The 24,928-nt window shown below is 41.5% G+C and overlaps 1 protein-coding gene across 1 annotated transcript; it reads right to left on the reverse strand.

Annotated features, from left to right (window-relative positions):
- Positions 1-5,980: 5,980 nt before the first annotated feature.
- SKIL (SKI like proto-oncogene) lies at positions 5,981-21,878 on the reverse strand. The gene is made up of 7 exons (XM_021548218.3): positions 21,769-21,878; positions 18,958-20,867; positions 14,058-14,155; positions 12,441-12,682; positions 11,993-12,234; positions 10,746-10,970; positions 5,981-7,999 (listed from the first exon to the last, which is right to left on the reverse strand). Exons 2-7 carry the CDS (start codon positions 20,062-20,064, stop codon positions 7,838-7,840), a joined length of 2,076 nt encoding a protein of 691 aa, XP_021403893.2. The 5' UTR covers positions 20,065-20,867; positions 21,769-21,878; the 3' UTR covers positions 5,981-7,837.
- Positions 21,879-24,928: the final 3,050 nt, after the last annotated feature.

Here is a 24,928-nt window from a genome sequence, read left to right on the forward strand (position 1 = left end):
GCCTGGGCTTTCAGAAGTATTAACTAACACACACTGAGTCTCAAATACGTGTTTAACACCACCATAGTCCCACTCTTGAATCCTCAATTTAAAATGAGCAGCTTTTAACTCAGACTTTTAATCCGAGTAAATTTACTATATGAATTTTAGTACATTTGATAAAACAGGAGCAGCTCACTTCAAAACGCCAGAAGTGGAGAAACTCCACATCTTCCCGTTGTGCACCAGGAGAAACAGGCAGGCAGGACATTTCCCCAGCTTCGCTCTGTATTTTCACAGCACATATGGATGTTCTCCAGGATATTTCATGGCCGTGTGTCCTCCTCCGGCGGTTTTGGGAAGGGAAGGTTCGAACGGGGAGGATGCTGCATGCCTGGAGAGACCGCTAGTGGAGAGCGGCCCGCGGTGCAGGGCAGCGAAAGCGACACAAAAATGAATTTCATTCACTCCTGGGGCTGCCAGCGAGAAAAATACGGGAAACGCCACTCCGAGTTTAAGTGCTAGGAATTAAATATATCAAATATATCCTGCTCCTCATCCAAGGGTATTTTTTGCCGTTCTTTAACAACTAAGAAGAAAAACAAGAGCATCCTAACTATCATTTGTCATCTGCTCCTTAGATCCAAAATTCAAGGACATGAGGTCACAGTTTTCTGTCAAAGCTTTATCTGAACACTGGAGCACTACCAATATAGTTGAAAATTCTTTTTCAAGAGAAGCTTTTATAACAAAACTAATTTAATAATTGCTTTCACATTTGTTTTATATTGTTGGTTGCTTCTTGGGTTTTTTCTATACCATGTTTATGGTATTTCTGTGAAGCCAAGCTGCCAGCTGGCCTTCCAATTTCCTGATGTGATTCCACCTTCCTGCGTGGCTTATCCTTCTACTGCACCCACCTCAGGTGGAGTGTGCTGTTACTGATAACCAAACACAAATTTATGTTGTCTAGGGGTCAATTCTAGATGGATTTAATCTTCCCCTAAAAAAATATTCCTTCTTATTTATTATTCAGGAGATAAACTTGTCACCTCTTGGAGGAAGTGGTGCTGTTCACTTCTTGGAGTAATTGGGCAGACCATGTGCCACCTCCTGAATTCAAAAGGAGATGAGAGATTTCACCCCAAAGCTGAGGTTTGGAATCATTTGACACAGTGATAGTGCAGGCACATCCTAATGCACAATGTAAGTATTTTTTAAATGTTGCGAGGTATTCATTGGCATATACATCCTTCTGTAATTCAGTCTACATTTTTGGTTTCCTTGATCACAAAAGCTTCTTAACTATGTTTTCCTTCACAAATGTATTTATCAAGGAGTGTGCAGGAGCAAGGAGTAAATTTGACACTTTGGTAGCCAGCACTATTCAACAGAACTGAAGCTGGTGCCCACAGGGCACAGTGTGAATTATTTCATTAATGTCAACAGAGACAGGAGACATTTACCATTTTGTCAGTGTTATAAATCACACCACCAACAGTTAAGTGAATATAAGTTCGTACAAGGCAAGTGGACAATGATTTACAAGATCAATAAAAGAAGGAAGAAGAATAACTTGCCAGCTATATGCCAAATAAGCTGATACACTTTGGGCAATAGCCTTTTTAAAAGCAAGTGTTACACTGGCATTTATTCCAGCAACAGTGTGAACTCCTTAAAAATCAATCTTTTTACCCTTCACTCCCAGAGCTTTTCCTTGATCTGCATTGTTCTCTCTGACAAAAGACAGGCATTGCAATTAGTCATAGCTACCCAAGCTATCAACACCCCAGGGCTTTCTCATCCAAATGACTCACCTTGAACTTTTTCTACATTTTCAGCCTTATTGTTTCTTCCCTGTTTGGAAACACAGCAGTATACAAAAGCAAGATGGGATGCAGAAATAAACAAGTTTAAGTGGTAAAGTCAGTTCTTAATTTTGTTCCATACTGAAGGCTAAGCCCATCATTGGAATTTTCATCTTTATCCTGGTTCATACTGCTCCTTTCTCTCTTTGTAAAATACAGGCAGGCCTGTGCTAGCATTAAGGGTTTGAAATTATCTGAAACATCACCAGGATTTCCTATATGGGAGAGAAGCTCCTTAATAGAATGACAAAGTGTTTTTGCACTGTTTTGAGGGGAAGAAAAAATAGCAAAAGGTGTGTCAATGTGCTTTCTTATGCATCAAGAAAATCTTCTCAGTATAAATAAAATTCCCCAGAAAATCTCCAAAATATTATTTGCACCAAAAGTTAATATAATCACATGGTTTACAAAAACTAAGAATGCCTGAGAGTCACTCACCATCAGTAGTAACTATTTTTTTCAGCAAATACAGTAAAATTCTCATTTCTGGTTTTAATTTTGGATAATCTCAGCATTTCATCTGGCAATGTGTGTTTTTAATCTCATTTATTATTGAGATACAGAGTTATGAACAACTCACACATTGCTTGAACAGTCAAGCAGCAACAAAGCTGGGCACCAGAGAACTTGCCAAGTATGCAAGGAGTTCTATTTTCAGGTATAAACACCAAATTTATGCCAAGAGACATAGAAAGCTTGGTGCCAATACCTTTACAGAATCTTAAGAGCTTTAGAAAGTGGATCCACGGGGAGGGATAGCTTTGATCTTGTAGATTTTGCTTAAAATACCTTTTAGAGAAATGGAGACCTGCTGCAGGCTGAGGGAGCTCTGCTAGCAAGTTTTGATGGAATCAGATTTTAATTTACTGTACTCAAGGCAAGGAAGGCTCTGTTTTGGAAAAAGCACCAAGTTCAACAATTTCAAAGAGCCAAGTTTAGAAGTCAATGTTCAAAAATACGGCAGAGACAAGGCTTCTGACATTACAGTTTTTTATTTGTTTTTGAGTCCACGATCTATACAGGTATTTACAAGGCATGGAAATGGATAACAGCACAAAATACAATTGAGGTATAAGCTAAGAGCACAGTATGTCATGTTTCAATAAATAGAATTCAAAATTTGTAAACGAAGTGACCAGATAGATGCATCTTGTCTACTAAAACCATATAAAATATCTGTTAAATCTCACGTGAGGTAGAGGACAGTTTTGTGTGTCATGTGATGCAACCACAGCAACGCTGACAATAAGACTGTACATCATTGGCAAAGTATTAAAAATTGCTGAATGCACTGATCATTTTTCACAGGCTTTTCCTATGGTTTCAGAATTGTCACTCAACCTGTTGCCTTGAGCTAACACGGACTCAGCTGTTTTGCAGCTACTTTCTGTCATTTGAGAGAATTATACTGGCATGTCAACAGCAATAAATACTTTAGAGAGTGAGGATGAAAACACACAAAAAACATTCTGTCAATCACAGAAAGCAACGTGATGGCAACGAAATATTTCAGACCAACTTTTTATTATTTCCTAGAATTCATTTAAATACAGTACAGCTGTGCTTTCCTTTCAGTGAGGTATCTCTTAGAAGAAAAAAAATTCAATTGATATCGTTACACTTAATTAATTTTCAAATAGCAAAATTTTATACCATGTTTGCTGTGCTTGATGAAGTGCTTAAAACTCATTTTTCAAGCATTTTCCAACTGAACCACTAACCCTGAAAAAAACCATTTGCAAGGTAAGGGAGACACACTATAAAATCATCGTGCAATTTGTAAGCAATAACTGCTTTAACAAAAGCTAAAAAATGACTGTATTTTTTTAAATAGATTTATGCAGCAAATAGAAAATTCTACAAGCTTTTTGTAAAGAAAACCAATGAACACTCACACTACAAATGTAATGAGCAAAAAGAAAATAGAAATTTGCAGCTTTCTGCTGCTTACTATCAATGGCTTAAATATAATTACTGAAATATTGCAAGCACAGATTAACAGGTAGGAGAAATTACAACTTTTGTCAACTTAACCATGTTATAGAAAACTCTGTTGTGTGGATTAATTACACAAATTAAGTGCAGAAAAAATACAAAGTTGTTATCTTTACTGACAATCAAAATATATACTCTACAAACAAGTGAATTCTAGGAAGCTGACCATGACAGCATTTCAAGGTCAACTTCCCAACTAATGCTAGGAAAGGTTTCCAAAAATGTCATAACACATTCTAGCTATTCCCTCCCCCAATACAAAACAAGAATTCATGAATAAAACATTGTGACTTCTAAAATACAGGCCAAGACTTATTTCTTTTCAGGCCAATCAGTAGCTTAATGCTCCCACCCAACTTTTCCTACATCACTAATTGCATTATGCCTTTACTATGTACAGATGGTTTTACACCTAAGCTATCAATATATTAAATATAGAATAAAATTATTAGTTTAAGAATGTGAAACATAACTACATTCATCTAAATTCCCCAACTGAATGATATGCTTTACAAAAACTAAAACACAGATTTAACTAAGTTTGGACATTTAGATAAAAATCTCTTCGTTGAGGGACACCCGGTTACACTGTGAGGTGTTTCCAGACTGCCAAAATTACAAGAGTTTTATCCTCTAAGCTCTCATATTTTGTTGATTAAAGTACACAAAGTGTGTTAAAGTTCTCTTTTATAAAAGTATAGGAGCAAATTAGGTATTCATCTCCAATCCTACTTATTCCAAAAGGTGCACTAGGCAATTCCATCTTGGTGTAGGTGTTTAGGAAAGCAACTTTCAAATTATAGACAATTTTAGGGCTTTGTTCTACAGGCTTCATGTTACAACTACCTGGGAAATTTACTTCTTGCCTGAAAAGATCAGCAAGCAATGACTGAAGGCAAACCAAATACATAAAATGAGCATGCTGTGACTAAAAGCAAAGACCTAATGACTGATTTAGTCTCTACCATTAAGTGTGCACTTAAGTAAGGGCCCTCAAGTGTGCATTCCAAGTTCCTATGTCAGGCTGTAAAATGAACCATTCAACAGAAATAGGATAAGGTTGCAAAAAAAGGTCAACATATATTTTTTCTAAAACTTAAGAGCATTATTTACAATTTGCTAAAAAACTATCTTTTGGAGACTGTGAGCACACAAAGGTCTATGGCACATTTATGTATACATTATTACTTAAAATCAGTATAAAATTAAGTCTACACATATGAAAATTGTTTATGTTACGTCAAGAGCCTGAAAGTAGTATTTAAGAATTTTAAGAGGATTACAATAATTTAAAATGCATTCTAACTTTAGATTAACTAAATGGAATATTTACAAAGATACTTTTAAGGTCATTTTAATAAATGTTCCATTGGCTTTACCAGCCAGATGTTCAAAATAATCAGGAGGCCTTATCTGCAATTGGAATTGGTAAAACTTCCTATAGCTGCTGGAGTTCTTGCAACAGTGAAAATATTGGCACAAAGGATGGCCACCTTTTTATTGGTACAAAGGATGGCCACAGCATTTCCAGAGCCTCCAGCAGTGACCCAAGTGCTGGCTGAGGCTCAGGAACCTGGGCAGCACCAGCCCTCCACGGCCACTGCTGAACAACTGCTGGCCAAGGGGAACATCTGAGCAGGACAAGAACACAGACAAGACCTGAATGGAAACAGAACATTCACTATCCTACTAACAGAATAATGCCAGGAGGCTTCCAAACATCCAAGAGCTGAGCTATAAATGCTGTGGTGCAGCATCCACTGCAGCTGGGAGAAGGAGCTGTGGCTTTACTCACACCCACAGCCCGAGCCAGCCCTACAACACTGAGAAGCAACACAAAGAGACTCTGTCCATCCTTCAGCAGCACCCCAGGACCTTCCCCATTCCCAGCCCATCCAACACAGGATCTGCCAATCCCACTGCACAGCCCTGGGCTCTGCTCCCCAGCCATCACACCCCCAGCAATCCCACGACGGGGTTGTTAGCTGAACAACAAAACATTGGTGGTGTTTTTAAAGCAAGTGGTGCACACACAACCAGAACCATTTCGTCAGCACCTTTCCCTCCAAACCAAGCTGCAAAGATAGGCCTTTTCCTTTTTAGTTTGTTTTTTTTAGCTCTTTTTTTTTTTTTTTTTTTTTTTACTAGGTTGGTTTTTTTTTCCAAAGGAAAAATTTGGAGATGGAAGCTGAAAAAGAGAAAAATATAATCCTGGTATTCTTTTCCAGGAGGAGGTGGAATTAGATGATCTTTAAGATCCCTTCCAACCCAAACCATTCTATGATTCTCAACACTGACAAAGAAATTTTTTTTTCATCTAACCTTGTCAGTGTAAACATGACACAGAGCTCGTAGACAAAATTGTACAGTTATTAAAAAATCATCCTATGACTCTGTGACATTTAATTCACCACCTCATTTCTCATTAAATTTAAAAATATGTGCAATTTTATCTTTCTCTGTGATATTCATTCTTGTTATATCACAAACAGAGAAGCAAAAAAGATTTTTCTGTTTTACTTATTGAGGAGGGGGAAAAAAATCAATGTAGGCTTTTACTAGTGGTTTCATCCAAAAATAACTGAGTTATTGAGAATATTAAATTTAAGTACCTCAAAACCAGAAACTAAAAGTACAAGTTAAAATTATGTAATGAAACACTAGAATTACTAAAATATTCCTATCACTGACATGACCAGCTGACATCTGCCAGCTGTATCCAATTTTTTGGAGAGAAGTGCAAAAAAGTTTTTCTTCATCCAACTTTAGCCATGCATTTAACCCACTAGGAACCAAACTTCAGAAGTACTCAGACATTATATATATACATAAAACAGTAATTCTGTACAATTACACATTTCCCAATGTTATAGCTTAACAAACATGCTGTATTTTCTTAATTCATGGTAACCCTACCATGTCATTCAAATACAGAGACTATCAAAATGATTTTTCAAAGTGCCATACCTCAGAATTTTATATTTTAAGCTATGATCACAATGTCAGTTAAGGCCTGTTCTATGTATTGAAAGAAAAATCCACAAGTTGGCAAGAAGCTTGAAGTGTAGAGGCTTAGGGTACTGAAGAAATTAATATATATTCCTTAATAAATATTATTTTTGTTGAAAGCATCAATATCTGAAAAACAGTTAAATCAAACTTTCTCAGTTTCTAAAAGGAAAAGCCCCACCTTCAAGCCTTTTATTAATGTTTCTTTCATATGTACTAGAAGAAAACAGAAGAAACCTTGTAAATTTTTAACTTCCCAAGATTCCACTGTAATTGCAAATTTTTTAATTCACAAAACCAAACCAAAATAAAAAAAACAACCCCTAATGTTTTCCTTTTCCAGCAGAGCAAGCAAGTGCTGGCTCTAACACTCCTTAGATTGATAATGAGTTGTTAAACAGACAATACTGAAAAGATCAGCTGACTTCACATAATGAATTTATGGGAAGAACTCATGCTGGTAAATCACTTTTGATACTCAATCAACAATCAGTTCTGGCAATTTTGAGCTCTGCCTTACAGACAAAAAGCTGCCTTTACTTTCCTCAGTTCAAGAATACTGAAACCCAAACTATTTAAGACTTTGAAGAATTGAGGATATTTTAAATGTACTTTTATAACTGGATGTGCAATTGATAGCAAAATAAAGATACCCACATATGTTTTAACAGACAGTGTTAAAGGGTGTAGAGTCCTTAAGACTGCATTAGAAATAGACAGAAACTGGTCACTCTAAATCAAGAGTTTCGTATTTTTTCATTGCTTGAAAAAAACACCAGTACAAATCAATGCAGATTTTCATTGGCTAAGAAAATCTAAAAATGTCTATCTCTATTTATTTATATCTATGTATATCTTGATCTGGACCTGTCTGGGAGATAGAAATCCATAGAGAACACTTTTTCTCAGCACACAAAAATTGTTCACAATCATGAAAACCAAAACACCCTGTTTGAAGGACACAGTCATGCTTCCTCTTCCAATTTCTATTTTCCTTTCCCATTTTTTGAAGATTTCAGGATCTGTAGCTTCAATTCCTTTATCATCATCTCCAGCTTTTCCCGGGCCTCTCGTTCCTGTCTCAGTTCATCCTGGAGCTCTTGTCTATCTGCCTCTGCATGATCCAACCTCTGCCTCAACTCTGCCAGCTGTGAAACACAAGAGACACAGAGGCAGAGTAAATTTTAGCAAATGTCAAAGGGTCACAGATGGCCACTCTATGCATCCAAGTATTTCAGTCCACCAGAATTATGCAGTTATGAAGTTATCACTTACCTGCTACACCATTAGCAAACAATATCAATGTGCAAAGTATCATAAACATCATACTATAATTTAGAAAATGAGAAAATCTAATTTTTAAATGCATGTAAATTTTATCTGTATGAACTGTCATACCGAACTGTCAATAACACACAGAATCTGTTGGGAAAAATTGTGATGATGTCTGCATTGGATGTGTCACAAATCCCAGAACAAACTGCATTTTTTCATTTCCCAAGTCCATTTCTCTTACCTGACAATATACTACTTCTTTATTTCAAAGCCTGAATGTATTTCTAAAGAAACAAAACCAACAACACTGTTTTCTGATGTTCCTTAGTAGAAATGAAATATTCAGGAAATCTTGAACATAACCGTGTGTGTGTGTGTGTGTGTGTGTGTGTGTGTGTGTGTGTTCAAATATAAACCTAAGGCCACACAAATGTTTTTGTGATATATTTTGTGTTTAAACACTGAAATTGAGTATTCTTTTTCTCTTTGAAATACAGCAAGGCTAAAACTTGCTAGAATGTCACTAAAATTATTTACAGGGACATCTGGAAACATCTTTCCAAGTGTGGGCAAGTTCCTTATTACTTATAGTACCAGCAGTTAAAACAGGGAGGAGACTGGAAAGCAGCTATTCTCTCTCCCATTGATCTAGGGGTTATTTCTTACTAAAAGACCTCATTCCATTACAAAAAAAAAAAAACATTTGCCTTTATAATTACAGGTATCTACCTGAGGTACATCATCACTAAGCATCCCTCTCACTGAGAATTAGGAAGACAGCTCATGGAAGGAAAGAGCAGGAACACACAGGGTATTACTGGTGTTCACCAACTAATTCAGAACCCAGTGGGTGAAGGAATGGCTGGTTTTAGAGAAACACCACATTTCATCCCCACTTCTTTAATCAGAAATACTTCAGCAGTTCTTAGCCAACAACAGGCTGTTAATGCAAGTCCTGCCTGCACAAGTGATGCAGTGAAGTGCTGCAGTGCAACAGTGCCCACTGCCTGCATGCTGCAGCACGTCTGTGGCTTTGATTTCCAGCTCTAAGGAAAGGTTCCAGGACTGGTTATTCTGCCCTACTGTGACTGACAGGGTGAAGCAACTGTTGCAATAAAGAAGTCAAAAAGGGGGACAAGACAGTGCATATTCAGACAGGCCTAGAAAGCTGCAAATACCAAATTCCTAATTCTGTTTAATGCACAAGGAGAGTTCCTCCCAGTCCACAGTTCTCAGACAGAAAAGGCAACTGCTTCAAGAGCACATCAGATTAAGGCTTTTTTAAAATGCTGTATACACAGCTTGGGGAAGTTCTCTGTTCCCAAGACTTCTGTTTAACTCTGGTGCTTCTTGGAACCAGAATCTACTGCAAGATGTGACAAATAGAAAAAAAAAAGGTTCAAATTATATACTGTGAATAGATCTACCACAGAGGTAATAACAGAGCAAACTTTTTCACAAGGAATGTATGTAGTTTTCAAAGTCTGACTTCAAAAGGAACACACAACCAATTTTCACCCTCCAAAGGGAGTAAGCTGCACAAGCCCTATAAAACATGCTGTACATGATGATCTCCCTAAATTAGAACACGTTGTTACTTGCACTAACAGGGCTCGTACCAGATGTTTAGTAAATCAGGCCTTAGTCAGAGAGGATTATTTCTGGCAGCAGAGGCCAGGAATCAGTGGAGTGGGATGTCATGAAATCAAATTCATGAGAAGGATTTTACAATGCGAGTCTCTGCCCTACTCACCAAAAATACCAAAACCTGTCTCTCAAGTAGTGCCTGTTTCTCAGTTTGAGTTAGTCAGAACAGGAAATATACACAGTTATGAACAAAGCACCACAGAGCTCTACTGAGCTCAAGTTTTAGATTTTGTTCACTTTAAAAATAAGCCTGTTAATAAACCTGTGATACGGTGCAAAATAAAAAAAATTAATCATAACTACAGCTGATTTTTCAAAGGGGCATTCCAAGGTTCCCTTTATCATTAACTGTATTTTTTCCCATTGGAATAACCTCCAACGTAAAGAAGCAATAATAAAAGCTAAAAGGAAAGTGAGAAGAAAAAACAACTCCATAGGTTTTGACATATGAATCCAAAAGGCAAGAATGAGAGACACCAATATGGTTTTCATTTCCAAGAAAATGCTTGGCCAAATGTCTTTTTACAGCCCAGAAGGGGCTTCTCAGATAGTGCAGAAGATTCTACCAGCAAGGAACATGAGGAGCAGCAAGGTATGCTGCTAATCTGACCAAAAGAAGGTTCAGAGGTTTGGATTTTTTTTTTTTTTTACATAAAATAAAAATAATGTTTAAGTCTGTATCATGGGCAAGCCTATATACATTAAAAACAGAATTTGTTTTAAATGAGGATGTAACAAACCTCATGTGTAAATATTTCATCTATAATATAATATGTTTCTGTAAGTTACAATCTACCTCAGATTCAATCAAGGAACAGGAAAATAAATATTGCTGTCACTGACCTATTTTGGTATCTGTCTGTGGTGGCAGAACACACAAAGAAAACGAGACCTTAAGGTGGCTGAATAACGCCTTCACAATTTCCTGATACACTAAACATGTTGTGTTTGAAATGAACCTTCCCTTCTCACCTGTGCTGCATATTCAGCTTCTTTATCTTTTTCCAAATTGGAGTCACAGCTACATTTTTGCTTCATCACTTGGTCCAGTTTCTTCTCCAAGTCTCTCTGCTCAAAATAAAATTCTTCCATTCTTTGTGCATGCTCTGCTTGCAAACACTCGAGTTCTTTTTGTAAATTCTGCTGCTCTTCAGTCAGTTCCTTCATAGCTTTAGAGTTGCTTAACATTTCCACTTCCTGTAAACAAAGATCAAGATCACATACTCCTTCCTTCTAACACCAGAAAAATAAAAAAACTCAATTTAAAAGTGTTTCTGGAACCACTGAGGCCAAAAAGACCACTTGTAACTACCAATAACAACAGCCTTATAATGGTATTTATCTACTTATCAATGACAGCATGGAATTCTGTAACATGCATCTAATTTTTAAGAAATTACTTCTACTTCCAAGTACACAGAGCTTTCAGAAACAAATTTGCATTTTCAGCAGTGAACCTCAGGAAGCAACAGCACTGATTCACTAAAATATACTTTGAAGATGCAAGAACTGTAGCATCAGAAAACAAAATGAAGTGTTTTATTTCTTTGTCCACTGACATTTTGATATTTTTAAACTCTTTTTTAACTTATCTACAAGCTTTATCTCCAACAGCAGAACAACTTTAAAGTAGCAGCTCTAGGGCCCTACCTGAGCTCCTAGATTCTGCAATTAACATTTAAATTTAAATAAAATAAATTAAAATATTAGGTCTCTTCCATGGATGCAAGGAGCAAAGACAGTATTTCACTGAATTCAGAAAACAGAAATGTCACAAATGAACACAGCTTCTAAAAGAATTCATTATTAAAGAAAAGACTAAAAATAAAATCCCTAAAAGCACGGCTTAGCAAAGAAGAATAGGAAAATGGTGTTCTTGTTTATACATGGCAGTGATAAGATCGTCCCTAGAATACCAGTATCTGCATCTTTGAAACACTGAAAACTGAGATATTTTAGAGCATACAGCAAAAGCAGGAGCTGCTTGGACCCAACAGCTGCAAACAGAAGAGACACCACTTATTAGTGGGCTCAAAACTCATGAGCATAAGGGATATTGAAGATTTGGTGTCTGGATTTAAGCTGAGAGAAAGATGATCTATATGCTCTGGTGTTTCTAAATGACGCAATCTAAATGATGGGATGTTGACTGTGGAGCCAGCAAGCCCACACCAGCTCCCTGCTGCCCAGGGGGAAATGCACTCAGACTGCCACTGTACCATTTGGAGCTGCTGCTTCCTCCGCAAAATCGTGTTCAGCTTCTCCTGCTGCTTGATGTAGGTTTTCATGACTTCTTCCATGATCCTTCCCTTGTCATCCTCACAGCTGATGTCCTTCATGAGCGTGGGGGACAAGGTTCGTGCATCAGCACGTCCCTCCCCACGGCCAGAGTCTCTGGGGATTTTGGAAGAAACGCGCTCAGACTTTGCACCTCTCGCAGAACGAGTTGACACAGGAGGATCTACGCAGGAAAAAAACAAGAGAACAATAATCACAGAAAGTTCAAATTCCAGAGTGAAAAAAATGCAAAGAAAACCGAGGTTACAAAAAGGTGGAGGGAATTTTTGGAAAGCTGAAGTGACATCACAAAATTTTAGCTCAGTGTAAAGCTTTCCAAAATTCTGTGGTATAAAAATAAAAGCCTTCAATGTAATTTTCACTACTCACCTAAACGTTTATTTGGCTGCTCCACCCCAGTTTTCAAGTCCATTTTTTCCTGTTCTTCAAGAGAAAGCTCTGGATAGGAGGCAGATTTTTTGTGCTTTCCACTACTGAGCTTCTTCTCTGACTGCCCAGGTGAGGATTTATTAACTTCTGAAGCTTTTACCGCTGTTTTTGCAACATCTTTATATTGAGATGCAAGAGACACATTCGGGGCAACCACTTTATCACACATGTAAAGGTAGTAACTGAAAAAAACAGCAGAGGAGTAAAATTCATAGTGAAAGGTAAGACATAATAAATGATGGCTGGTTGAGAGCAGTAAGTTTAATTTTACATGAGTTCAAACTGTGAAAGTATCAATGAAAAATAAGCACATCCTTTTAAAATTTTTCCTACGCAAAAGGAAAGCCTAACGACCCACTTAATCTCTACTGAGTAGATTATCTAGATAAGGTTTTGAGGCTATTAAACAAGTAGATTTTCCAAACATTGCTGATTAAAAAAAAATTCAGTAAATCATATCACAACTTCATTTAAATGCGAAGAGTGAAATTAGAATGCCACTGAATCCAGACTCTCCAGCATTTTCATAATCCTTATATTGGCAATGAAGGATGGGGAGGTGATCAGTGATGTGGGAATGAGCAGCTGTGTTCTGACAGGCCTGGGGCACATCCGAGACCAATGCTGGACATTCCTTCCCAAGTACACTGAGCTGCCCATTTGGTTTTTCACAGCTCCTGGACTCCAGGGAGCATCCCTGTGTCCCTCCCTCAGCTCACCACCCAGCCCAGTACAGAGGGAAGAGAGCCCCAGGTGTGTTCAGGTCAGTGCCAAGACCACCAGTGTCACTGGAGTTCAACTGCTGCCTTCAACACTTCCCTTTCTGCTGGTTCTGAAGGAAGGCACTGGCACAAACAGAACATGAGGGCCCACCACAGAAGTTCCTCCACTCCCTTCTTTACGTGGGAACCAGTGTGATGTGCGTGCACCAAAAAGGGTCTGCTCTGACCCAAATTCAGGACCTGTGCAACCACAGAGGGTGAGGGCAAGAGGAGTATCAAGAAAAACCATTTCCCTTGCTGCTGCAGGTGACAAATTTGGTAAGGAGTCAGGAAATGCACTTGGTTTCTAAAACCAGGAAACCATCCCTCAGACACTTCAGCTGCAGCCCTTGTTCCACTGTGGAAGAAAGCCTTCAAACACCTCTTGGAAGTCCTTTCTGAAAGGAAATTAAGTTGTCCTCATGGTAAATAGATGCTGTGCAGCTTTCCACATGCATGCATTGTCTTACAATATGAAAGATCAAAAGTTACCTCTGTCATTTCTACTAAGAAAGGGGAAATTTTAATTACATTTCAATTGTATTGCCTGCTGAAGAACACCCACAGGTCACAGCTTTAGTCCTATACCAAAAAACACTCATAAGCAGTTCATTAGTATTCACACCAAGAAATGCATAAAAATTTAGGGTTAAATCATTCCTGTGTGATACCTGAAGAGTTTTCCTAACAGTTCTGGTTGCAAATACATATTTTTCAGTTTGAAGCATCTCTAAATAGCCAAAAGTATTTGAATACTTGACAGTGCTTACAGTTCTACACAGGAAACTCAATTTACCTGGGGTGGAAAAAGGAAGGTGGTTGAGGATCAGTTTCTGCTTCTTGCTTTATAACTGGATACCACTGTGATAATTCCAGGTTCTGCTGTGACTCTGCCTAAAGGAAAGCAAATAAACTGATAATTGAAACATGGATACAGGTTATTTACATTTTCATAAATACTCCTAATAAAAATGGCATTTACACCATTAATACACCAGAGAAACTGGGGCACTGGAAAATGGGATGTCTTTGAAAAAGATGCAGGGTGATGCAAGCCACAGAATTTTCTCTGATCTCCAATTTACCATTGTGGGCAAAAGAGCAATGAAATTAACAGAAAATGTCTTTACAGACCTATCTAAAAGCTCTGCTGAGTTTCCAAAACTCCATTAAAACAAGCTTGGGAGAAACAGAAAGCAGAAAAGATTCTCAAAAGACTGTAGGAGCCTTTTGTAATAATGTTTCTATATAAAGTAAGCACCTGCCAGATACTTTATCTCAAAATTAAATGGAACAGTGTGCTGGTGTTCCAGGGACAGAACTTTCTTCAGTCATCACAAATTTTTATTATACAAGCAGGCAAAACTGTTCCCAGTAACATGAAAATGCCATTCCCTTTGCAGTAGCAAACAAAATTTCTTCAGGTGCATCAGAATATACAATCTTAAAAACTTCTGTGTATTTTGCATTTGGAAAGCAACTCTTGTTGTGTGTAGCTCAAGAAATGTTTTTGGAACTACTCTTTACTAGAAATTCCTGGTGATACCTAGTGTTCCTCTGCAAAGCTGCTCTTAATTTCAAGTGAAAGGTGTCTCACCATATATTTACAATATTCTCAGAGCTAAAAAATTGATTCATAATTTCACTGTATTAAAACAGCCTTGGGATGTAGGGTTTTGGGTAGGGTGTGGTTGGCTGACCTCAGGCAGCTGCCAAGCACCACAGAGCTGCTCCCTCAGCACCATCCCCAGGGCATGGAAGGGAAAAAAGAGCAAGAAAGCTCCTGGGTCAAGATAAAGTTGGTTTAAGAGGTGAAGGAAAGAGAAAAACACAAATGAAGCAAAGGGCATGGCTCAGTCCCTCCCTCAGACAACTGCCCAGCCACCCTCAAACAACCTCAGCCTTGAATGCCAAAGTCTCTTTCTCCTCCTTCTAGCCCAGTTTTTATTGCAGTAGCCAGACCATTGGCATGTTAGCCACAGTTTTAGCCACAAATCCAAAACCTAGCACCATACAGGCTGCTACAAAATAAATCAACATAATTCCAGCCAGATGCAGTCCCTTCCACAAGCTGCTCAATTAAAAACCAGTCCATAAAGCTAAAAAAGTTGCATAATCCTGTACTGAAACCTTTATGTAGTGTTCTAGTATCTCCACAACTTATAAGTGCTATCAGAAAGGTTTGTATTTACACACCCTGGAATAAACCTTTAGAGGACTTCATCCCTGGCTGTGACCTGAGGCATGTTCTGCACAATCCAACACCCCCGACCCCGGCAGGGACCAAACCCCACCTGCCCCACTCTGACCAAAACTCCCACCCCACGAAACTCAGCTCTCACATTGAAACTCAAATTCAACTCCACCCCTGCAGTTCCTCAAATCACTTCCAACACAGACAGAAAGGGAGGGAGGGCACAAGGAAAAGAGGGTCTGGAGTTGTAAATTTATAAAAAGGCTTTAAATAAAAAAGATTTGAATAATCTCTAGAAAAATGGCTTCATCCTGACATTTGCCAAGTTTTTTCTACTTACTCAGATCATTCTAATAACTTAAATAATCACATATAATCTACTTATACTGCAGCTTGTATGCAGAGATCTGATTTTAGCTTCACATCACATTTGTCCATATTTCAGGACTCACATTTTAACATGCTTATATATTTACATATGAAATTATCAGGTCATCTGTATTTTCAAATTACTAGGTCAGATTTTTGACCTTTTTTTTTTTCCTATTTCAAGTGGAAACTGTCTACCCATTAATGTGAATCATGCAAATGACTTTCACAGCATGCAATCGAATTTTTACTTAGGAAAGAAATGAAATACTACCATAAATAAATGAAGTCTTTTTCTAACAGGATTCTTCCTTCACCATTCAGGTAAATGAAACAGGGCATACACATATACATACACACACACACATATATATATATGTATGTATGTATATGTATATATATGTATGTGTATGTATATATATATATATATATATGTATATATATGTTTGTATGTATGTCTATTTCATTACCCATTTCATTTATTTTAGATGCTCTTAAATAATTCTTTAAACACAACAAGTTGAATTGAATTACTTCTATTCAAACTGTTTAAAAGGGTTACATGAAATAATATTTATTTTTCTTTAAGGCTAGCTGGACAAAGCTGTTAAGGAAAAAAAAATATATAGGTAAGTAATGGTTTCAGTGCAATCATTAAGCCAGTTGTTTTAGCACAGACTGGATTTATAAAACTCCCATACTGTGACCAGGATCAGCTCAAGGAATCAGCAAGGCAAAGTTTTAGTGCAGAGATGATGAGAAACTGTCGCAAAGTCAAAGGGAACAAGGATCTCTCAGCCAGGAATCAGCAGAGACTCAGTGACAGCTGTTCCATGAAGAGCAGGTGGATGTTGCACTGCAGTCTACAACTCCACAGAAAATTATGACAGTCAAGCACACAGCTTTCTTGTTAGCACAAAGAACAGAAAGGAATTTATCTCAAGAGTACTTTGCTCTTAAAATATTGAAACAAAAGTGTATTTGCACTGTGAGGTGAATAAACTCAGAGTGAAATGTTAAGGAGAAAGGCAAAGCATGGCATCTAGGATGCTCCGAAGACTATGGGATTTAATTAATTCATTATTACTACATGGGGAAAGACCTAGCCAAGGGCAACTGTTCCTCCTGGGTCCAAGACAACCACAAAGGATGTGTCAGCACTGCTGTGAACTGACTCAGCAAAGGTGGTGAGGAGGTGACAGAACAGCAAACAGAACATCCTGCAAATAAATTCCCCTAGGAGTGTAAGGAAAGGGAATGTCTATGTGCTGTACCTGATACTTCTCCCACAACACAGAAATGAGGAAAGGAAGTTGTGGCTGCTCCATCCCTGGAGATGTTCAAGGTCAGGCTGGATGGAGCTGTGAGCAATCTGGGCTAGTGGAAGGTGTCCCCATCCAGGCCAGGGGGGTGGAATGAAATTATCTTTAAGGTCCCTTCTAACCTAAACTATTCTGTGATTCTCTGAAGCAGCCTAAGCTCCCTCAGGAAAAGAAAAGGGAAACTCTACCCCAGTACTGCCCTCTTAAACTCTTTTACTCTTTCATACTTCCCAGATGAATATACACAGGATGAAAAAAAACCCAAAACCTCCCCCACCGCTGTATTTAGCTCAGGTTTTCATAGCTTCTGACTCTGGTTTCACATGTTGCTTTGTAAGAAAGAATTACACGGGTCTGCAACACAAGACCACAGAAAGTTTTACAATTTCATTTGCACCAGTCCAGTCCAAATTACTGCCACTGCTCTTTCCAGCTGGGTTTTTTCATCTTTGCACATGAAACTGAAAGATCTCATTGTCTGAAATGTGCTGCTGTGGGAAGAGAAGCAGCACTTATAGGTGTGAACATGGAAAACTATTTCCACTGATGTATCCACCATGCTGTAGTCCACTTCCTACACTGGCATTGCAAGAATAAAGACTGACATGTCTTTATCAGTTGAAAAGCAAAATCTCTTTGCTAGGAGACTGCATCTTCAAATAATTCAGCATGTGGAAGCATGCCATACTGCAGACTTCCATGGGAATCTGCTGGTAAAATCTCTTCCTGCAGACTGGCACCACTGTAACAATACCTGTTACTACCGTCAGCCTTCCTGCAAAACCAACTTTTCAGAAATTTGTGCTGAAAGGTGTCAGCTCATAGCACCCCTTTTTGGGCTCAACCATCTGCGCTGCTCTTGCTGCTATTTTGAAATCCACCACAAAACATCCAACAGGCAACATGGATTTATCATCAAACCAGCAGCCATCAAACAGACACAGAAACACTGAATACACTGAAAAGAAACTGTCATGGGGCAGAAACCATTAAAAGTTTAAATTATACCCCAAAATTGTGCTTTCTATGAATGGGAACATCTACAATATTAATGTTTCTCTGCTACTTGTCCTATTATTTAAAGTAGAAGCTCTCCAAGGGACAAATAAGCTCTGTATTTTGGAACCACAGCACAGACTTGCAGCAGTATTTTAGGAAAAAATAAGATGTCTATTATTAACTATTGTCAAGATACCGGCCCACAGCTCATTACTTGGGCTGCTTAAAACCCCCTCTTTTTGGCATATTTCACTGCACAAGTGGTTTAAACAGAAAGCTCTTGCTGAACAAGCAGACTTTGGGCTTCTAAATAGCCATTTAGCTAAGCACCATTACCCTGCACACAAGTCATGAGATGGGTGGCCAGCAAGCCAGGTTGCCATCCAGCCCACGTGTGCATGCTGGAGTACAAACAACAAATGAAGAATTCATTTGTAATGCTTGATTTTCAAGCTCCTTTCTGCTTTGCTCAGCTGCTGCAGCACACGCTGCATTAAAACCTACTCAAAGGTCAAACGGGAGAATGAAAATTTTCACAATAGCCTGAATTTTCCAGAGTCTGTATACTTTAGGACAGAACAAGAACCAACAAAGCCAAGCCACCTCAAATGGTTACTTGCAGCCCAAAGAGGAAAGAAATTACCACCTCTCTTAATGAGAAATGTTATTTCCATGGTGAAGCTCACACAGATTTAACTTAGGCTTGATGTGACAAGTATTCCCACTTAGAAAAGCCAAGTAATGCGCTTCTAAAACAAGTATTTATGTGCGAGCAGAAAGAGATCTGGGAATTTTACACCAGGTGAACTTACTTTGGACCGAGTTCTTTTCTGATTTTTCTCGCTGAATTTCTCCTTCATTTCCTCCAAGAGATGCTTCAGCTCTCTCTCTTCTGATGTGCCCAGGTATTTTTGGTTAATGTGCAGGTAGCAGTGCCACTTGGCCGACTCAAACCCCCAGTGGCAGGTCCTCTTGTCTGGGGATCTGTGTGAATGCATCACGAAGGTCTGGGGTGAGAACATCCCGTAGCATTCCAAGCACTGGATACACGGGTCATCCGGGGCAAGGTAGAACTGAGGTGCAAACAACCCCTGGCACTTGCCCAGGCATTCATGCTCTACTTCGAAGGCACTGCCAGTCTCTTTCAGCTGGGCCAAGGTGTTCTTACCAGGGAGGAAACCGCCACTTTGGGGGAAAGTGCGAGGGCGCAGTAAAGCATTGCATAGTCTCTGAGCGTCCGTCAGCGTAATGAGCCCACAGGACGGAGCATTGAACGGAAGAATTCCCAAAACCTTCAGAATGTGCAGCTGGTCTGAAGTGCACCTTGAGCAGTAGATATAGAGCTCATCACACACCGTGTTGATCTGCTGCAAGGAAAAGTCTCGGAGAACCGAATTCAATACTTGAGGCAGGCAAAGTCTTTTTTCTCCTCCGACTTTAAAACAAGAGATGGATTCCCCCTCCAGCAGGGTCTGCGTGAGCTCCGTGGAGCTGTCTGGAGGGATGAGCAGCGGACCAGAGAGGACTTGTGGTGATGGGAGAGGCAGGAAGACAGTGGGTGACATACTTTCCTGGGAATACCGAGCTGAGAAAGCCGCAGGTCCACCCAGTGAACTCTGGCTGCTTAGGTGGAACTGTGCCAACGTGTGTTTCAAACCTGGATTTAAACTCAAAGGCTCAGATAGTGAAGCACTGTTTGGCTTGGCGGTTTCCGCATCAGCCTCCACCGGAGCTTCATCATAGTCATCCAGGTTTTCCTTCTTTATTGTTGGCAATTTATTTATTACTACCTGTACTTTGTTATTTACATGCATTTCAGTCATTGCTTTTTTCAGTGGAGGACTCCCATCCTCTTGGATCCTGCTTCTTTTTTGGTCTGAAACCAGACCTAGAGGGAAGTTTATCTGTGGGCTTTCCATTGCTGAACACTGAGCTTTAATTAAGCCAGTCTTGAATGTGCATTTTCTTACTTTTTATATAAAAAATAGTTTCATGTGATCTTGGAGCTGCACGCTCCTTTCCCTAAAACATCTTCTTCAGCATTCAACAGTAAAAATTGTAACCCATTTTGTATGTAATTCTGTAAAACTACTAACGAAGGGGGTTACACTATTTTCTTAGCTATTTGTTAAATTTCATAATATAAAAACCCCAATGCAATATGTATACAAAAGGTTTTCTTCATACCCTAGCCACTACTTTACACAGTAGTCTTGTTCAGCAATTTAGTAAAAAACGATGCGTTGATGGGTGTTCATCCTCAATCGTTTTTTTTTCCTTTAAAAAATATACTGTCTTTTCAAATAAGTCTCTATTTAAATAATAAAATAGAAAAATGGGCTCAGTTAGAAGAATGTCAATCTCAACGAAACTGATCCAAAACGTAGTTTACGTTGTATGAAAATTTTATTCAGCACTTTTAGCTCCCAGAGATCAAACACAATCTTAAGGGCTTGCTTTATTGTGCTGCCAGCTTTATGATTTCACCACCACCACCGTGACAGCTATTATGGCAGTTCACAAATAAATCCTAAAATTAAAGGCTGATCCAGACCGACGGCAAAAACTAAACGTCCCTAGAGAGTCACCTTTCGCCCAGATGTCACTGGCGTGTGTCAGAATTTTCCCAGCCCAAGTTATTAGTAATAGAGGTGAGATCCAGGCCATGGGCTGGATGCATGTCGTGTGCTAGCACAGAGTTCTGCTCGTCCTTCCTGATAACCTGTGAAAGAGAGATGGCTGATCACAAGCAATCCCAGAGTTTGCTCTGTACCTAAAGGGGTAAAAAGGACTGGAGAGGGACTTTTGACACAGGTGAAAGTGTGACAGGAGTCAGCGGACGAGAGGGAATGGCTTTATACTGAGAGAGGGAAGGTTTTGATTTGATACAAGGAAGAAATTGTTCTCGGTGATAGCAGTGAGGTAGTGGCACAGGCTGCACAGAGAAGCTGCAGCTGCCCCATCCCTGGAAGTGTCCAAGGCCAGGTTGGACAGGGCTTGGAGCAGCCTGGGATAGTGGAAGTGTCCCTGCCCATGGCGGGGTGGGGGGGCTGGAAGGAGATGAGCTTTAAGGCCCCCTGCAGCCCAAACCACCGGGATTGCCTGCCAGAGGCAGGGTGCATTTCCCAGTAACTTGCGGAACACCGGGACAAGCCCCCGACCGATGAGCGATACCGGCGGGGGAGGGGGCGGTCCGGAGCGGCTCTGCCGGCGTGCACGCCCGAAAGGAACGGGCGCTCCGGCGAGCCGGGCACCGGCCCCCACATCCCGGGCACCGACCCCTCGCCCCGCGGCCCCTCCCGGGACGCCGCACGCCGCCGCTCCCTCCCGCGCCGTGACTCACCCCGGCCCCGCCGGCACCGCTCCGGGCTCAGCCCTTCCCCCTCCCGCCGCCGGGCTCGCCCCTCCGCCCTGCCCGGCTCCCCGCCGTCCCCGGCCGTACCGCGCCGCTCCGCCGCCCCCGTGTCCCTCCCCTCCTCCCAACGCCGGTACCCCGCTCCCCTTCTCCCCGCCGCCCCCGCGCCGCCGCTCCCTCCCATCCCCCGGCGGACGCTCCCGCCCTTCCCCCCAGGGCTCCGCCGCCGCGCTCCCCGCCGTTCCCAGCGAGCTCCCCGGCTGCTCACCCGGCGCCGCGGGGGCTCCGGCGGCCGCGGGGAGCGGAACAGGCGCCGCGCTCGCGCCGCCCACCCGTGACCTCACTGCGGAGACCGAGACGGCGGCGGCGGCGGCGGCGCGCGGGCACGAACCCGCCGGCGGCGCGCGCCGGCCCCGCCCACTGTCTGGGGCAGCGGCGGGAGCGCCCGCCCGCCCCTCCCCCGCCCGCCGCCGCCTCAGCGCCGGGAAACCCGGCCGGGCCTTCCCCCCGCTGCCGCCCGCGGGGAAGGCGCAGGAGGAGAAATAAAAATAAAACAGATCTTTGTGTAATAGACACTAAAAAGTGAATACGCATGGAAAAGTGTTGTTTCTGCCCGGCTTCCCCGCAGCCCGCCCGGTCAGAGCCTGCCCCGCGCCGCCCTGCCGCCGTTCCGCCGTCGGCGGCCGAGAGGGGCCGGCTGAGGGACGGGACGGAGCGGCAGCTGCAGCTGGGGCGGGGAAGGGAAGCGGCCATGGCAGCAGGGGAAAAGCCGGGCGCTGTCGGGGACCCGTCGGGCGTGTCGCCCGCCTGAGGCGCGGCGGCGGCCCCGGGCAGAGGCCGCCAGCGGGGGGATCTCCGTGACCGCCCCTTAGTGACTGCCCCGCAGCGAGGCGCCCGCAGAGGATCCCTCACTGACTGCCCCTCAAAAAGATGGTCCCTCAGTGAAAGCCCTCGAGTGACTGTCCCCCACGGAGCGTCCCTGGCAGGGGTCTCACAGTGCTGTCCCCAGCGAGGGTCCCCAGGAGGGCGGGCTGTGCTCGGGCGGGCAGGCGCGGGGAAGGCGGGCCCGTGTGAGGGGCCCCGAAGCCGTGGCACGGACCGCTCCCTCCAGCCACAGGCTCGCGGGAGATATTTTGGGAAACGAAGCGATCGAACCGCGGAGAGGCGGGGAAGATGCTCTTCAGGGACAGCTTAGTCGCTGTACAGCTCGTTCATGTATTACAAGTTTCTTCCGCCTGCAAGAGGCCCAAAGCTTTTCAGTTTACATCTTTGTGAAGACAGCGCTTCAGCTGGGATTACGGCGCGATCCAATTTGCCGTTTCCTTTCATCCCACACAGTTACATATTTTGATGCGAGTACAAAAGCACGGCACATGAAAATGGGGCAGCTGTACAAGCACCAGGCACCGCTTCGCACCGGCCGGCGGGATCCCTGATCCCTTCCGCGCCGTTCCCTAATGCCGTCCCAGGAGGATTATGGCACAGAACCTGCCCCGCTGATCTGCTGACAGAGGCGTTTGGTGCTCTTTAATCCTTGATTTCGCACCTTTGATATGCTCAGGTTTCCTCTGGGCTGGGCGGGGTCGCTGATGGAGAGGCCCTTGAGCATCACTTCAAAGCTGCTTCAGCAGTCACCTCTTTCTCAAACCACCGCATCGGTTGCGGTGTCTGCAACAATATCTACAATTTCGTTGGATCTGAGTGATCTTTAAGGCCTTTTCCAAGCCAAACCATCAGGGTTTTATAGAAAAGTAAACGTTTTTGCAAAGAATACTAACACCCACTACTTATTTATTAAGCAGATATAAGGTCTGTTTAAAAGCCACAACAATGTGGCAGAAATAAACAAGATTTCTGAATGCACCAGCTTTTGGAGCTGATTCTGAAAAGGTATGAACCTATGAGGGAATTGTATAGACATTCTAGACATTCCTGTCTGCTTCACCCTCTTGGACTTTATGACCTGATTGTTTTAAAAAAAGCCTCTTTGAATACCAATCAGTGAAATGCACTATGTCACAATCCCTTTCAAATTTACTGAAGAAAATGTAATGTCTAACATTGCAGCTGGATTGATCAATGTCTGTGAGGAAGGCAGCATATGTAGGCAGATATTTCATCTTTTATTAGACGTGCTGATGTCATGGAAGCTTAGGATCCAGTGGCATTGTGTAATTTGTTGATTTTTTTCAAGTTCTGCCGCAGAAATGTTCCATTTCAGGTTACAAAGCCTGGTAACTATTGTGCTGTAATGATAGTGTTGCTATAGAGCTACAATAATCAGGCGATGGAAGACAAAGTTTGTAGGTAGAGGATTGTCTAAAAAAAGGTGTTAGCTCTGCCTATTTCTACTGTGGACTGTGAAAAGCAGTTCTGAAGACACTGCATAACTAAAACCTGAGTTACAGACTTTTGCAAGTGGTAATAAAGTGCACTAATAGCACAGGAGGAATCTTGATTTGATTAATAAAGTGTCTGAATTTTAAAGAAATGCTGAGGCTCTGGGGAAGCTCACAAACTTCCCTGATGCACAGTCCCTGAAGATACACAATTTAACTATGAACTATGCCCTGGAGAGCACAATTTAACTGTGAACAAAGACCATGCATTTTCGTCTCTGATGAGATGATATCGTACTTTTTAAAGAAAAAAAATTAGTAGTCATGTTTAATAGTAAGTTGTAACAGTTCACACTTAGCTAATCTGTCATAGGAGGTTTCATTCTTGCAAAACAGATATTGTATTACAGGTTGTGTTTTAAGCAGAAAAAGTTGATAGATTTTGGCAGACACCACATCCTGCTGGACAAGTCACAGTGGGGACAGTGCACAAAACACTTCAGCTCATGAAGGACTTGAACTATTCCTCTGATCTAAGAGTATAAGCCCAGACACTTTACTCATCCTTAGAAATGAAACATGGACACAAGAGATTCCTGCTATTTATGCCTGGAAAAGCCACCTCCCACAAAAGCTGCACAGACCTGGGATGTAGACACTGCTCTGCTTTCAGTTATTGGTGATTAAATGGTAAGAATCCACCTTTCAAGTATTCAGTCCAGATCCCTTTATTATAAGCAGAAAAAAAAAATTAAAATAAACACATGGGGGATCTCTCTGCGAAAAAATGCAAGATATGGTAAAATCTGTTTTTTCTCAAAGGGGCTCCAACCCCTACCTTCTCTCTTCCCAGGAAAACATAATTCTGTGGTCAGTTGCAGATACCTCTGCTGCTTCAATGCCTTACACCATCCATGCTGAAGTGAGGACGCTTGCTTAGCACTTACCAAGTGTATGTATAGATTATCCAAGCTATCAGCTTCCTCCATAGAGTGCCTCAGCATAAACAATTGCTCAGACTGAGGCGAGAGCAGCTGGGCACCCAACAGAACAGAAACAGGGAGCGTGCGTGGGGGGAGGTTAAGCATG

Source organism: Lonchura striata, chromosome 10 (genome assembly GCF_046129695.1).
Source record: "Lonchura striata isolate bLonStr1 chromosome 10, bLonStr1.mat, whole genome shotgun sequence".
NCBI classification, from domain to species: Eukaryota; Metazoa; Chordata; class Aves; order Passeriformes; family Estrildidae; genus Lonchura; species Lonchura striata.